Genomic DNA, 15672 nt, shown 5'->3' on the forward strand with positions numbered 1-15672 from the left:
TGGCAAGGTTGCCAATACTGTCCTCCGTTTTCTCCTGCAGCACATCCAATTCCGTTTCAACATGGCATCACAGGTCGATGTCAGTATGGGCCGCAGCATCGTGCCTGGAGCTTCTGTCGCTCCGTATGAGATTGTCACGGTCAAACTCCCGTACAATGCGGGGGAATGTGCCCGGTACGATGGAATGTGGCAGCGTGAGCGGCCTCGCCTGCACCGCGGAGGAGCTGTCGGCGGTGGTGATGGTCTGGACGGCCCCAGGGGCACTAGCTCATCCTTGTGCCCAAACATTCCACTGGGTCTATTACGAGAGCGTCTGGTTTCTCATCAGGTGGCTCTTCACTGCACCCTGGTGATCTGATCTACGTGTCCAACTCTATCTCTTGAGTCTACGGCTACGGTCAACCCTATTTCGGAGAAAGAAGCGATCTGTCCGGAGTGCGTTTCTGCTACGACGGAAACCCAAGTTCGACCAGCCGATTTGAAAGTGAAATGGTTACTATCTGGCAAGTGCGCTTCTTATTTCCTTCGAAGGGGAAACTGTTTGTTGTCCGCCAAATGATAGTCCTCGGAACAGAAAATCTCTAGGGGGCTCGTTTTTTTGGGTCTAAGGACCTCGCTTCTGGAAAGGAAAAACTTCTGCCCCCGTGAAAACAAAATGCTGGACCTTGGGCTGGGTGCTTAGGATTGGGGTCTTCTTCTTCTTCTGGTCAAGGACCTCCAAAAAGCTAACGTACCCTCTAGTTTTTCCAGATGCTGACCGCAAGAAAGCAACGAAGAAGTAGAAGATCTGTTCGATTTCCCTGGCCCTCTAGTTCGACGTTGAAATAGCCGTCGAAATTCTCGAGGACAATGGCTGCTACCCTGCTCTATGGTACCCATCGAAGCAAACCAAGATTTTCATATGATAAGGGCCAAGAACTCGAAATCGTCAAAGAGACTCTCTACCACTCGATCGATACAGACTTTCGATGAGGACTCTGACGTGAATTCTTTACTGAGGTTTGCAAAAACATGATCTGCCTTGCAACAAACGCCCATATATATTGGGAAAGGGGGCCTCTTCGCACGGAAGCCGATCAGAATTTCCGGCGACTAAAATTGTGTGGAACCGAAAGCAGAAGGTCATGTGAGGAGATATTAATACGGCACGAGGCTTCCACGATGGGTACGATCCCGTGTTACGGAGGCGGCGACGCCGAAAAGCCGTTCAGTATGGTGATACCGAGTTCTTTGGCGAATCTGGATCCAGGACCACGTTTGCGAGACTGTGCCACCTCGAAGTAAACATCCATATGGCAATCCAACATCTCCTCCAATCACAGTTGCAATACATGGAGCTACTCGATACATACAAGCAGGGGTTGAGAATATGTCACCCACGGACCATGGTCGGATTTGACCTGAAGTGGTGCGGCGTGGTTATTAGTAACGCACGGATGGGAACGACGCAAGGTCATGGTGAAAAGAGAATTGTGCCAGTTACGATGTTTCTGCAGCGAAATGTCATGATTATACGGCCAGCGGCAATTCTAAGCACCACAGACGCGTGGAATCCAGCACCGACCTTTGATCAAGACTTCGGCTTGAGACGTACCCTACGCTGGACGGATGCGTGGCCAGAACCAATGCCACAGGATATAGTCCTCTATCGCTGGGTAAAGGAGGTAATGGCAGCCAAAGGAGTGGGATTTGCCTTTTTTATGAAAGGATTCACACTCGTGAACCACCTCGGCAACAGACGAGCTCCAGACAACAATATCTGGATTCAGGCCGGAGTGCCTGATGGGATCACATACCGTGCAGTCCAGGCAGAGGCAACGATGTTGCGTGGATGACAGGGCTGATGGATATCCAGGGTGACGACAAGGTTGCTGGTATGATAGCATGATTTCAAACAGCAAAGAGGGCTGAGTGGACATGAATGACGCAGAGCGGCAGTATGAGGGCGATACAGTTCAACAACGTCGACTTTGACGAAGTCGATCCTATCCGCCCTACCAGACTACACCAAGGAGGTTCGTCTACTAGATCTCTGCCCACCGACATGCCAAAAGTCGAAAGGTCCCACGACGGGAAGTCTGGTCAGAAGTGTGACACCCGTGCTGTGGTCGGGCTCTGAAGAACAGCCATATCCACTAGTATTTGAATCCGTGGCACATTGTCGAAGGTGTATTCTCTCCACAAGCCCGCTGTCGGACGAAATACTGCAAGGCTTCTCAAAGCTCCAAAATAAGGAGGTCCACCACCTGCGGAAAATATGAGCGATATCAATGACTGTTGCATCGACTCAATACACAAGATACACTGCATGACAGAATTCAAAAGCTTTGGAGAACGAGGTGCTTACCGGTGTGTGTGATTACAAGTCATATAGGAGAGTTGGATCTGTCGATGCTGGACCTCGACCTCGACCTCATCGCTGACATTCCGCCAACTGGTATTCTGCTATTCAAACTCCAATGTGACAGATAGCAACGATTATGAATCCTGGATCAGTGGACAACTTCCTGCTTCATTGAAGGCCACAAGGCTAGCTTCTCCGCCAGTGAATACCCTTGGATTTCTACAAAAACCTGCAGCAGATCACAACCATCTCGAGAAAGTTCAGGCAGCGGACTGGACGAGCTGGATCAAGCCAGAGGACTGGTGTCCCTAAGTTTCCATCTCAAAACAAGGATGTTTGTCTTCTGAATCGCAGCGCTCCTGGGTCACCAGCGGCGCGAGGATCGTCATCCCTTCCAGTCAACATCTCGGTTCTGGCCCCTCTGCAGAGGAATCTGCGAGATTCTTTTCTCCTTCCTCCTCCGGCAGCCCTGAGGTGAGGTCTACTTCACGAACTAAATGGGCACAGATCCCGCTCAGCCATGGCAGTGTTGTATGCAACGCCTAATGACCAAGGCCCAGCTAGCCATGAGAGTCTATTCGATGTATAAGTTCAGCCAAACAACCAAACATGAGAAAGGCAGCCTTCAAGAATTCGATGGAAAAGGCTGCGTGTGAAGCAGGAGTTATTTGAAGAGTGCATCATCTGTCCGCACGACAAGATCATGGATCATGTCATGTTGACCGGCCCCCAAAGCCCGACGCCCATCAATAAGGTTCTGCGTCAAGCCGGTAATCCTCGAGTACAACTTCAAGTGTTGGTGAGCTGATGAAGACTATGAATCCCTTGCACCACCGATTCGATGCTCTTCTTGTTCTCCCACTAACTTATTATAGTAGATGAACATTCACAACAAAATGTAAGACTTGCCTATCTCGTTTCCTTAGATCTTTCTATGCCTGCTTTTCGCAGCTGCTGACATGATTTGATAGGCCTGAACTTGACAGAGGACCATCCCGCCGCGTTGCCACCGATGCCGCCAAGATCAAGCGCGACCAAGCCCGCAACCGAAGTGCGTCAACCTGAAGTACTGTAAGCGTCCAGTACGTCGCGCAAAGACGTGTCGCGGACGCCAATATCACCGGGATCGAACGACCGATTCAACCACCGTCGGTTGATACGTCACGGTGACAGTGTTACGGCAACTTTTCCCAGGCCGTACCAAGTCAAAATTTATAACGAGGAGAACGGGTCTCGCTACCTTGTTGGTTTATGATGCTGGTCCTCGACAAAGCTAGGCTGTCGATGCCGTCCGGTGAAACGATCCACGCGTGTGCGTGTGCACGTGCCAAGTGGTCCATACCAGCTTTTTTCGAAGAATGGCCGACCGAACCGTCACTCACCTCGTCGAGGCCGGGCCAGTCTGACTGTGCTGGAAGGATCTTTTGGAAGTTGACTTTCAAGCACCAGTTGGACTATCGGGGACTTTCGAATCCCTTTCTTCATCTGCTCCCGACTGGAACAACGCCAGTAACCATTCTTGACGACGTGATGGTCAAGACGTCAGCAACCACAGATCTTAAGCAGATCAGAGACTACTGCGATGGCCCCATTGCAGAAGCCCAGGCCGACCTAGATGGCAAGCTCAACTAGGTTGCGGAAATGATAGACGAGGGATTAGAAAGCCTAGTTTCAAACCGTGATCTAGGGTTGTTTCTCTTGTTTGGCCATCAACAAGTCCTTACACTCCAATCATCGACATTTTACAGTCTGGAGGATGAAATGGGCACTACATTCCAGGGAGTCCGCAGCCTGGGGCGTGGAGTACCATAAAGACTATTGAGACAGACTGGTAAGGGCCAGAAGATCCCATTCTGGCTCCTTGTGTGCGACGAGGCACACGAGATCAAAAGCATCCACAGCTGTAACGTGGTAGCGGTAGAGGCCTTGTACGCCGGTCGCACATAGCTACCTAGTTCCAACTTCCTTGATTGCGAAAACCTCTGTGCCTGGACCTCAGTGTGAAGGGGACTGGGAATGTCTCTGAGTCTCATACTTACGTGCTCGTGACACCAGAGACGTCAACTTCAACTCTCGTCACCATACGTCTTCTTCCACCATTGCACGACTGCGGATGCACGATGTGGCGGACTTTCAAGGATGAAGTTGCTAATATCATATATACTTACTCAAGTCGTTGATGAAACAGAATCAACCCAAGCAGAATGCTGTCTCCGTCTTGACATGATCCCAAGCCATTGAGCAAAACAAGGCTAGATCTACATTTATACATCTCGAGTCGGGCGTCTCAGTCTCAGTCTATCATACTTCATCATTTCAACAAGTCGAAATGGAAGAATGGCGAGACTAAACATCAGAAAAATCAAGCTCATATGGAACAGTTGATCGTCAGTTTCAAGGTCGGTGTTCCCGAATTCGTGGCGTCTTTGGTGTTTGTTGGCAGTGGCAAGGCATACATCATCATGGTCGAGGGATCTATCTCGATATTGAAGAAGGTATACGGGAAATTCTGAAGCCACTAAATGGCGTCCGACTGCCTACGATGTCATTCGCCAAATATCAAGAGTGCCCAAAGAAAGGGGTCTCCCTAGTCGATTCTTTCCATGACTGAAGAAGAAGGCTCGGTGGACTTAGTCACATTCACACAACAAGTCAAGAATTCCTATGTTGGCACAAGGGTCCTGTTTGATAGTGACTTGGATAATCCTCAAGCCCTCGCAGCGGAATTTGTCTCGCACCTCAGAGGCACTTCTTATGCCTAGTACACTGGACTAGACGACGAGATGCTTGATGACTTTGACAAGTTGTCTGCTGCATTGATCGAACGATTCTCACGGCGCCAGCGTGTTACGACTTGCACGGTGATAGTCAAGGTTGCAGGACTCCCAGAACCAACAGAGGCGTCAGCCAACCAAGAATGGAAGCGATTCGAAGCCGCACTGAGCACAGCTATCCTGAAGGCCGAAACCGAACACCCATTCCGAATTCGAGACATGGTGGAAGAAAACGTCAGAGGACGTCGAAGCCTACCTGGGCATCAGACCAGGCGGAGAGAACGTGTCGATGGACAATCTACTTCACGGAACGAGACGGGTGGACTTTGGTCGCCAGGCCCGAAATATGCGCAAGATGCCTACCATTGGGCCTGAGCACGACAGACCAGCGCATCCAAGATATCCGGAACCTCAAGTTCCCAGTGAACCTGCAGGCTCTCGAGATATTCAATGGGATGACGGGATAGCTTCGAACGTTCGTTCCCTACTACGCTCAGCTGATCGAGCCCCTACGACGGAGGAAGACTGAAATGATCAAAGCGGACGAGAATCAGGCATGACGAGCAAGAACAGAAAAGCCTACACAGCCATATCTACATGGGAACCAACTGAGGCAGAGCGACAATCATATCGCGCCATAATCGAATCTCTGACAGAAAACAGATTTCTGCATCATGCCGACCCTAACAGGACGCTGTTCGCCAAGATTGACGCATCTCGCAAACGTGGTTTTGGCGTGATGTTGTTTCATCTGAGGGCCGAAAATCCAAGATGCCAAGACCGAAGAATCATTCAATTTTCTTGATCGCGAAGAAGCCGTGAACAAGATGTCGTTCATGCCTGGGTTGCGATGCATCTTAGAACATTTGTCGCATTGAAGAATGTAGGTTTTCTGGTCCCCGGTGTCACCGAGAAGTCAACCTTTGCCACCAATCTTATTTTCCGAGAGGTAAGCAAGGGCAAGCGTATAGCGCCCCTAGGGGCCAATCTCGTCACAGTCTTAAACAAGTCTGAACTCACAATCAATAACCTATATTTTTCCGGATTCAATGGAGCGCGGGAGAACAAGAGTATCTTCCCGCGCGCGATCTACTACGTACAAGTGTAGAAGATGATCAAGCGAAACCTATTCCCGGAATCATATAACCCCAACTTCCCCGAAGAACGAAAATGGGGGTTGGCCACGCCTGACGACATGTATCGAGCGTTTTTTCAGTTGAGATTCTGTGTCAACTACTATGGGAGCAAACGAAAGCCCTCTTTCGGAGACAAGCTAGCGGCAGAAGTGCGCTATCTGACAGACGAGGAGTTTGAAACTCTTGCTTCTGGGAAGAAGATCGCGATAGTCCCACCAGAGCCTGATGAAATCATTGAGAGCGCAAGAGAGTTTTAGGGTTAGGGTCAGTGTTTGAGTCCACCGCAAACTCTTACCCATACGTGTTCCGCGACTTAACCTTCGAAAGGACAGCTGCGACTTTCGCTCCTCTGGCTCTTCTATAACCGCTTTCTACAGCACCACATACCATGGAGAACTCTTCAGCGGTCCTAAAATCGACCAAGAGCAGTTTATAGGGATTTCCGTGCCACAAGCAACGACGTCTGAAAGGCATAACACAAAGTACTTGCCATAGACACTGGTAGACACACTCTTGTCAACAACCGGCCATAACTATACGCCATTCACGGAGATGATGCAAAGACTGGTATTCCAAATCCCGACGGTCTCTCTCCTCAGCGAGATTCCATGATCATACCGACTCAACGCGCCTCGAGTACCGGCATGTAGTGCGACTTGATTATCTTCAAGTACGATCTGGTCTACGCCAACCACCGTACCGATATTGTTGATTTCATCGACGTAGCACAGCTACAGCTAGATCATATAATTGTTGATCTTGACACCGGAATTGGCTGGGTAGTAGAGGAGGCGGGGCGACTATGTCGTCTAGCCATCGGCGTTAACATCAGTACCAACAGTATTCAGATGACCAAGTCGAAATCGGAAATCCCAATACTATCGCGGCCTGCGAGTACACAACCAGAGTCTCCGTCAGGCGTCGCAGTCTAAAAGAACCAGTCGTGGAAGGCTGCTGGGCGAGGGTATCATTACCTATCGAACCTGTTCATTGATCTTATTGCACTATATCAAACCCAACACACGGCTTCGACGTCCGGGGGAAGAGGGAAACAAACACCAATGCCACAAGCTTTTCAACGTCGCCGGATGATACAGTGTTAGGAGCGTCGTGCGGGAACGACGGCACACTGACATGGTGTGATGTTGTCAACATCTCCTCTTCAGAGAAAGGAAAGGCAGAGCCATACTCGAAGAACATCTCGACATTGATTCCGCCACCCATTCAGTCGTCGCCGAAGCTGATGCCAGTTCGAAGAAATCGAACATTCAACACCGTACATATGTAGTCAAACTCCGATCTGGGCGTCTATTCGTGGTTGGAAGACGAGGCAGATGACTAGGTCCCCGACTCCCCGACAAGAGATGGAGGCCGCAGGATCTGGGGGTTTCGATCTTCACCTGGATGATCCCCTGGGTGAAGGGGAGTGCGTTCAGGTGGGACAAGCCACCTAACGGCGTCAAAATGTCAGCACAGCAAGCTTTTAGAGCCAGGTCGTTTGCGGAGACCAAAATGACGTGTACACGCCTCAAGTGGGCTGGCCTCTCCATGGAACAATGAACAACGTTCGTCGATGGCTACCGGGAGCGGTATGTTAATTCACTAGGTCCGATGCCCTCCGCTCGTAGGAAAGAGGAGGCGAATCGTGCTAAAAAGCGGGCAACTACCGCAAAGGACCGGTTGAAGTATATGAAATCCCGGAAGTCAACGTCCCTGGACAAGTTAAAGGTCAAAAGCCTCCTCGAAGTATACTTCGACGGCGTCGACCACTCCGAAGACGATACTGGCGGAGCGTTTTCCTGTCCACAGAAATGGCAAAAGATCATGCCGTCGGCAAACGAGCTGAGATCGTGCGAAAGAATCTTCACACTTGTCTGCGAGTTAGCGCGCTTCAATGGTATTCAAGCGAGCTCGACCAACTGTCCAGATCTGGTCTCAAGAATGATCTAGACGGAGTCAATCTGTGGTGCGAGCCAGCGACCTCTTTTCCTACCTTCCTACTAGAAACGGTTATGACCATGATGGAGGCCCCTGGTATGGATATTGCTGGTGTTGGTCGGAGCGAGACATAGTCATGAACTGGGTGGACTCCCGGTTATGTCAAGATATCAACTCCAGTCTACAGGTCCAAAATCTCTAGGCACAATACCTAGGATTGAAGGGCTGGCAGCCGTGTACGCCGAGAACCGTCAGGTCTCAGAAAACCTTGATGACACCAATCGGTTGGACGAGCTGTGGGAGCGTGTCTACAGTTCCCCCCGTGTTCCTGCCGCGGTCGCCGAAGGACACCGAAGCGATCAATTGTCACACTGAGATTGGTCGCACTCGTTGTGACCGTTGTGCAGTGTCCAATGATGATGATGATGAAGACGAGTCGAGGACCCTCTACCTGCTAGATGGCGCGTATAATAGGAGATAGACACCATCATTCTTCAATTGTTCCTTCCCATTCGTGCTTCCGTAATATACATGTCAACATCTAGGTACTGAGCGCCGTCGACGCTGTTAGAGGCACGTTATATGGAGGGAGACAGACGAGTTAGGGTCAACTCCGGAAAATATAATATAATGAAGTCGGACTTGAAGTCTGAGATCTGTCGTCCGCAGTTCTTATTCACTTCCCTTCCATGGGACGCAGAGAACTTGTCCGGACGGTATGACACATCTTTTTGGCTCTGCACAGGCTGGTAGCACAGGAGTTGTGGGAGTGGGGAATGTCGCTTACATAATAAGCTTCGATCCATGCGTGCATGCAAGGCTGCGCAGATCCAGGGGTTCCGGAATCCGAACGCCCGATCAGCCCTGATCGGCTTCCGTCGGAAGCGAAATGTAAGAACTTTCCTACCTACCTTCAAGTTTTAAAATTTTAAAGTCTCCCGATCCTAGTAGTATTTATGATCAAAACTATAAATGTAGTCAAGCTTTTGGGATCGCCTGGTAATATTCACCTCCGAAGCAAGTATTCTCCGGAGCGATGCGACATTGAATTCAACATAACTATGATACCTGCTTAGCATTGCGCGTCTGATCTTCAGACCGACCGCAGACGATCGACATTTTCAATGCGATGCACAAACACTCCTAATCTGTAATATCCGCCGTCTAATATGATTGACCACGAGAATGAAGGTTTATTTGGATCTCACAAAGATCGGGAATGTAGATTACGGAATTGTAAGGAACTCAACCGCCACAGCACCGGCCTTGATGATTGTTACAATGTAAGTCTCGCAGATCTCGGGGGCGGTGAGGAGGAACGGATTTCGGACTGTGCTTCTTTCTAGTCCATTGAAAAGATATATTAGGGGAGCATCTGTCGTGATGCTATAAGTGATTTTTGCCTCAGGTCTCTGCAACTACCGAATCTGGTCGAGACATCTCTGCGTCTTGTCTTCCAAGGTATAGTATAGTTTCCTCCCTGAAGCACATCTTTTCACATTCGAGAGAGATATCTGACTCAAGCCAGCATAGCAGACATCTTGAATTAGGCCCTTCACCAGCTCATCAGACACAGACAACGGCTCAACACTCCATCATTGAGACAAGATGGCCTTCAGCTCTGGATTCTCGAAGATGGCATCAATCTTCACCCTCATCTTTGGCTTGCTGGTGTGTCTGGGCGCCGCTTCTCCCACAGAGGTCCTGGCACCCATCGTCACCGAGGACTCTGTCGGTGGGCGCATGAGAACCAGGAAGCGCGACGAAACCGGCTCCACTGCAGGTAAAGCGACACTGTACAACGCATGCCCGTTCACCGTCTACAGCACCATTGTCCACGGCACTGGAGCCGGCGACACGGGCGCACTGGAAGAGGTGTACCAAACTCTCGAGCCCGAGGAGAGCGTCTCGCACTCCTTCGAGCATGACGCTGAGGTGGGCGTCAGCTGGAAGATCTGGCGCGAAGACACGGACAACACGTCGCCCGTGCAATTCGAATACACGTGGATCCAAGGGTCCAAGCGCACTTGGTACGACCTCAGCATGATCGATGCTGGTGAGGCAGAGTGGTTGGAGGATTCTGATGAAGAAATCGTGGCCGACGAGGGCGGCTATGAGGATTATACCGGTGACATTGCGATCAAGTACTCGTTCCAGGAGTACGGGATGACTCTGATCCCGCAGGTTGATGGCAAGGAGGTCGCCGATGGCAACTGTCTTAGCGTCAAGTGTGCGGCTGATGAGGAATTTTGTACCGCCGCGTACAACACCTCGGATGATTGGGGCCAACAACATGATTGCGAGGATAGTGTTGACCTGAAGCTGGTCTTGTGTGGTTGAGCAGGAAGTCGGAGGTTCACGCTCTGGGGATGCAGGATCGAAGGAGGCAGCGGTTGGAGCCAGGGAGACCCTTGAGATGGAGCGGCTGTGCTAATTGACCAACACGGAGAGGTGAGGGATGGCTCCGTTGTGGTGTTGAAGTGTTTGCAAGGGAGGAGTTGCCTCCGATAGTCCCATGAAGACACCATGAGTTTCTTGCCGGTGTTCAGGCTCTTCTGTATAGCGTCCATCAGACGCCGCTGATAGCAAAGCCGTAGGCCAAAGGAAAAAGCGAGACATCGTGGCCATTGCTCTCATCTCTTCGATCCACACAAACTCCTGCCTCCTCTGCCTCCTCTGCTTCCGCGATGGCCGTTAGCCTCCCAGACAATCGATGGTCATGCCATCCGTAGGATGCTTCCATGATAGATGCTTGCCAGCCCCGAAGTTCTTCTAGAAGCCCTTCCTGCCCGTCCTGTCTTTGCAATAGCCATTAGCCTCCCAAAGAGTCGACAGTCATGTCACTCTGGAATATGTTTCCATCACAGATCCTTCCCCGCCCCAAACTTCTTTTGAAACACCTTCCTCTCAACCTCGCGAGTTTTCGCCTTGACCTCCATCTCCCGCTCAATCTGGCGGACCTTGGTCTCCCTCTCGTCCAACTTCTGCTTCAACAACGCCGCGGTTTCCTCCCTGATGCGCTCAATCTCCTGCTTTTGTTTCTCCGTCACTCCAGATCCTCCCTTACCCGAGCCCGACTTCGAAGCGCCAACGATCTGCTCTCGCAGTTTCTCGAACCCATGTTTCTCCAGCTCGGCCTCGGTAAAGGGTCGCAGCGTGACGGGGTTCGTGTTGGGCTCGGTAGTCAGGGCTGTGTCTGGCACTTTGACAGACGGGACGGATGGGTGGATGGGAGTCGTTCGCAGAGGAGAATCCAGTGCGACTGGGCCAGACGCTTCCGTGGCCGCGGCGGCGGCGGGTGAAGTCGGCATGGTGATAGCAGTAGTGGTGTTTTCGTTTGTGGTTGTTGTTGTTGCTGCAGGATTACCAGACGGCACGGTAGTAGACTGCGCGGCGGAATCTGGGCGCGGGACTGACTTGTGTTCTGAAGCAGAAGCAGACGCAGACGCCCCGGCACCCGCCAAGGGACTCGAAGGTGCAGTCGTCGCGTCTTCGGCCATTCATCAATTGGCACAATGGTCACCGGAAACGTCGTGAGGTACGTTGTGCTGTGTGTTAAAGTGACATCCATGTACATTTACGTTTCGGATTTAATGATCCACCGTAAATAGTGTACGGCGGGCTTAAACTACGCTCAATGAATTGGGGAACCAGCCCTCGCAGCCTTGCCAGCTTCATCCTCATCAACATACGGCAAGCCATAGTCATGAGATTGTTGTAGGTAACCTAAGCCATGCCTGGCAGCAGACGCTGCAGATAATTTTCGCCCTATAAATGAGGCTCATTCTGAGCGTATAGCCGGCCACATAAGTAGCAATCTTACACCTTCACCGTGACAAACTGACCAACCCCTGGAACCCCGTTTGCGACGACGTATACCACGTAGGGTCCCGGTGCAAGTTTGATTCCATCAGCCATCTCTACTTCAACCCTCTTGCTGTTATCTCCAGCATCTACCCAGCCAGTATGGTCAAGGTAGACCATTACCTGTCCCATGTGCAGAGAATGCGTGACGAACCCACCCGCATACAGGATGACATCCAGAGTGGACAAGCTCATGTTCTGGAAGTCGAATTCAAGGGAAAAGTGAGTCGTAAGCTGCAGTTCCAAGCTCGATAGTCGTATGTTGGTGGGCCTTCTGGAAGGATAGTCTCCTCTCAGATACGACGGTGTGTATATCTCCACCCTAAACTCTGTCGGGAATGCTTTGGACTGATCGTGAACTTCAACCTCAGTTTCCAGGAGCGGCTGTTCGTTTGGATTGCTTCCAGCAATCAGTATCGTCCCGTCCAGAAGCATCATGGCAACAGAATGATACAGCCTAGCGATCGTCGTCCTTCCTGAGACCGACCATGAGTTGGTCCTTGGGTCATAGATCAAAGCTTCCGACGCTGGGGCAGTTGCCAGTCCGAACCCTTGTGCTCCCGCCTGACATCCATTGATCCAAAGGACATTCCCGTCGAGAAGAAGAACTCCTTCTACCATGCCCCGAGGTTGCGGCATTGCAGTCATTTGCCATATTGGTTTCTGGCTGGTTGGTTTCAACCTCCCACAAGAGGCATCACACAGGCTGTCTGAGGCCTGGACCTGTCCCCCGCCACAGATCATGATTTCAGGCTCGTAGTTATCTCCTATGCGCAATGGGAGCATCACACTGCCACCGGTATTTGGATAGGTTCTGTGCAAGCCCGGCATTGTGGGCATCTTTTTGACAGTGCGATTGCGAGCGACGTCAAAGATTTCAGATGACCTATCCGCGAAGATGAAAAGCAGACCGGTCGGTAAAAGGTGAAGAAACGGGTACATCTAGTACGGCATGTTTTCGACCAAGATGTCCATTCGAAAGTTCCGACCATTGCTGAGACCATTGACATCGAGTATCTCATATGTGGGGTTATTGTTGCTAGAGTTGAGCACGTCCAGTCCATTCAGACTGCCAGCAGCAACAAAGATTGTGCCGTCTGCCATCGTCTGTGCGGAAGCATACCATCTCTTTGAGGCCAACTTGTTCCCAGGTTCCTCCCAAGTATAGTCCCCGTTCTCCATTCCGATATAGCGGATAGCATCGAACCCGTCTCCAACGGTTGGATCAAGCTCCGGCAAAGGCGCATTTCCTCCCAGTGTGACTAGTCGTCCGTCGGCAAGAAAGGTACCACCGCAACAGAAGGGATTTGTTGTCACCGCCAAGGGGCTCACATTGCGTATTTGCGGATCGTAAAGTGATGAATAGGCCAACCGCTGATTTGGCAGACGCAGCTCGGAATAGTTCTCCACCTTGTCAAGAAAGACCACCATTCCCGATGGAGGCAGTAATGCTGCATGCATGGCCGGGACTCCCGATCGGGCGGAGACCTGAAAGTAATCATGGCTCAAATCCACAAACTCCTGATCCAGCAGCCCTAACGCAAGGCTTGTTATGACATAAAGAACATAAAATAGGAAGAGTAGCTCCATGATGTATGCTTCGTACCGTGTGTATCGCGAGTATGATGAAGGTGGGCCGGGGATGGACTGGTTGTTGTGTGATGCGGCCGTTGAGATCTGCTAAGGAAGGAACCTGCCACCGAAAAGCGTCGCAGGAGCGAGGCTGCTGATATTCCTGGACGTAACTGTGGAAAGGTCGAGCTGGGCTGTGTCCAACTGTAGAGACGATCACTTGCTTGAAAGGCGAACTCCATTGTGATGACTGGGATGAGAGCTGCTCGACTGTCGTTCAGGGGTCATTCAGTGACCACATCCCCCAGAAACCCGACAAGTCGCCCATTCTATCCTTCGTGATCTCAACAATGCGTCGGCCGGCCTTCTTCCGGGCTCTTACTGCTCCATCGGCTCTCCCGAGTCCATCATGCACCACGACCATTGTGTCGAATGCCACATCTAAAGTCTTTGACAGGGTTTCATGCCCACAGATCATCCTCAAACATTCCCCAAAAGAACTGGCAAAGGCAGAGTCAAGCTCAATGCCAGCAATGTGTCTCTTCGACTTGGCAGCATCCTGTCTTGCTTCTCCGCTTGCTGGCCAGCCAGTCTCCACACTAACATCTACAAGGACGAGTACATTGGGCGACATCCGCGAAAGCTGGGTGATGTTTCGCACGAGACCGGCAAGAAGTGCGTTTGCCTGTACAAGTCCACTTCTTCGCTGGATGGCTGAAATTGCATGCCCAAGACCTTGGACTAGTACAACATCCCTGACCTTGCCATTGGAGGTTTCTTTGCTGCCGCTGTTGACTCGTTGGAAAATCTCTTCACTGACCTCGCTAAGGGCTTCAGCCAAACCGGCGAAATCGAAGTACTGGAGTAAGCGCACGTCTTTCAGAAGTTCAACAGCGGTTGCAGAGTCGGAGAGCTTCTCGGCCAGTAACGCATGCAGAAGAGGAATGGTCTGGTAAGTGTGAGGCACAACCGTGTACACAGTGGGCGGCAATGGCGGTAGAGGAACTGACGCATTGATCGAAAACTGACGATTGGTGTATTGACGGCGGGCATGATCGCCCAGGAGCGTAGCAGCAACAATATGGAGGCTTAGCAAGGTCTGCATACCACAAACACACAGTCAGTTGCTCAGGTCTTGCTATTCAGGGAGGCAGGCCCTGTTGAAGCTGGGCGTAGGGAATTGTGCCGCTCACCTTTTCTTGACCAACATCATCCTCATTGAGACCGGACGAGCCCACACCCACCACCCTACCACCAGTCCACACGGCTGCCAGTCTATTGTTCAATCCATCAATTCGAATCTCTCGGTTTCTTGGGTTTGGTGGTGTGGTAGTGGCTGGTTGTCGCAGCGATCCTCCTCCTTCAAGGCTGAGGAGAGTCGATGCCTTGATCGGGTCGACCACGTCCGGTCCGGACGATACTGCCATGGTTGAGGTAGTTCCTCGCAGCGGAGAATTGGAAGATTCGTATTCTTCTTCATAGGTCGCCCACCGTATGGACTGGATCACGCATGCTCCCTAAGTGATCTGAGATCTTGGATAGTTCATTGCCAGCTCAAGATCAATCGATTGGTCATGCTAGGGGGTTCCGTGGATAAGAGGCAGAGACTTGCATCCATCGTGAACGATCTGTCGTCACAGTCATCATGATCAATGACCAATGTGAGGCCACCGTTTACTTGATTTGTAGAACCTAGGTCGAACACAGACGAATGAATTGTACAATATCGCGATCTTCAAGTTGCTGTTGGCCCAACTCGCCGCCTTTAAGCTCATTGGCCAAGCCTTTCCCAATGAGGAATGCTTACTGTGACTGATCATGCCGCTTTATCTGCTCTGTCCCCGGCTGTCTTTTGACTTCTGATTTCTCGACCCTTTGCTCTCTGCACCCATTTATAACAGTCTGCCGCTGGGAATCAACGGGAGAAGAGTTGTTGAATGGAAATATAATCGACCATGGAGACTAAGGCACAGGAGAGCGATGCGGACTTTGCTCGGTTCACAATCGATCAGTTCCGGCTTGGTTCAGAAATTACATTATGTAC

General features: G+C 51.1%; 5 protein-coding genes across 5 annotated transcripts; 1 reads left to right on the top strand and 4 right to left on the bottom strand.

The window, feature by feature from the left end:
• Window positions 1–9800: 9800 nt before the first annotated feature.
• Window positions 9801–10532, top strand: A1O1_09102 (uncharacterized protein; the record flags this gene model as incomplete). The annotated part of the gene is made up of 1 exon (XM_007729958.1): window positions 9801–10532. One exon carries the CDS (start codon window positions 9801–9803, stop codon window positions 10530–10532), a length of 732 nt encoding a protein of 243 aa, XP_007728148.1.
• A 521-nt stretch (window positions 10533–11053) lies between these two features.
• On the bottom strand, window positions 11054–11503 carry A1O1_09103 (uncharacterized protein; the record flags this gene model as incomplete). Its single annotated transcript, XM_007729959.1, has 1 exon — window positions 11054–11503. One exon carries the CDS (start codon window positions 11501–11503, stop codon window positions 11054–11056), a length of 450 nt encoding a protein of 149 aa, XP_007728149.1.
• Window positions 11504–12011: 508 nt separating this feature from the next.
• On the bottom strand, window positions 12012–12896 carry A1O1_09104 (uncharacterized protein; the record flags this gene model as incomplete). The annotated part of the gene is made up of 1 exon (XM_007729960.1): window positions 12012–12896. One exon carries the CDS (start codon window positions 12894–12896, stop codon window positions 12012–12014), a length of 885 nt encoding a protein of 294 aa, XP_007728150.1.
• A 102-nt stretch (window positions 12897–12998) lies between these two features.
• A1O1_09105 (uncharacterized protein) lies at window positions 12999–13646 on the bottom strand (the record flags this gene model as incomplete). Its single annotated transcript, XM_007729961.1, has 1 exon — window positions 12999–13646. One exon carries the CDS (start codon window positions 13644–13646, stop codon window positions 12999–13001), a length of 648 nt encoding a protein of 215 aa, XP_007728151.1.
• Window positions 13647–13905: 259 nt separating this feature from the next.
• On the bottom strand, window positions 13906–15055 carry A1O1_09106 (uncharacterized protein; the record flags this gene model as incomplete). Its single annotated transcript, XM_007729962.1, has 2 exons — window positions 13906–14727; window positions 14822–15055. 2 exons carry the CDS (start codon window positions 15053–15055, stop codon window positions 13906–13908), a joined length of 1056 nt encoding a protein of 351 aa, XP_007728152.1.
• Between the last annotated feature and the right edge of the window lie 617 nt (window positions 15056–15672).

The sequence above is a fragment of the Capronia coronata genome, assembly GCF_000585585.1.
Source record: "Capronia coronata CBS 617.96 chromosome Unknown acBCG-supercont1.11, whole genome shotgun sequence".
Lineage (NCBI taxonomy): Eukaryota > Fungi > Ascomycota > Eurotiomycetes > Chaetothyriales > Herpotrichiellaceae > Capronia > Capronia coronata.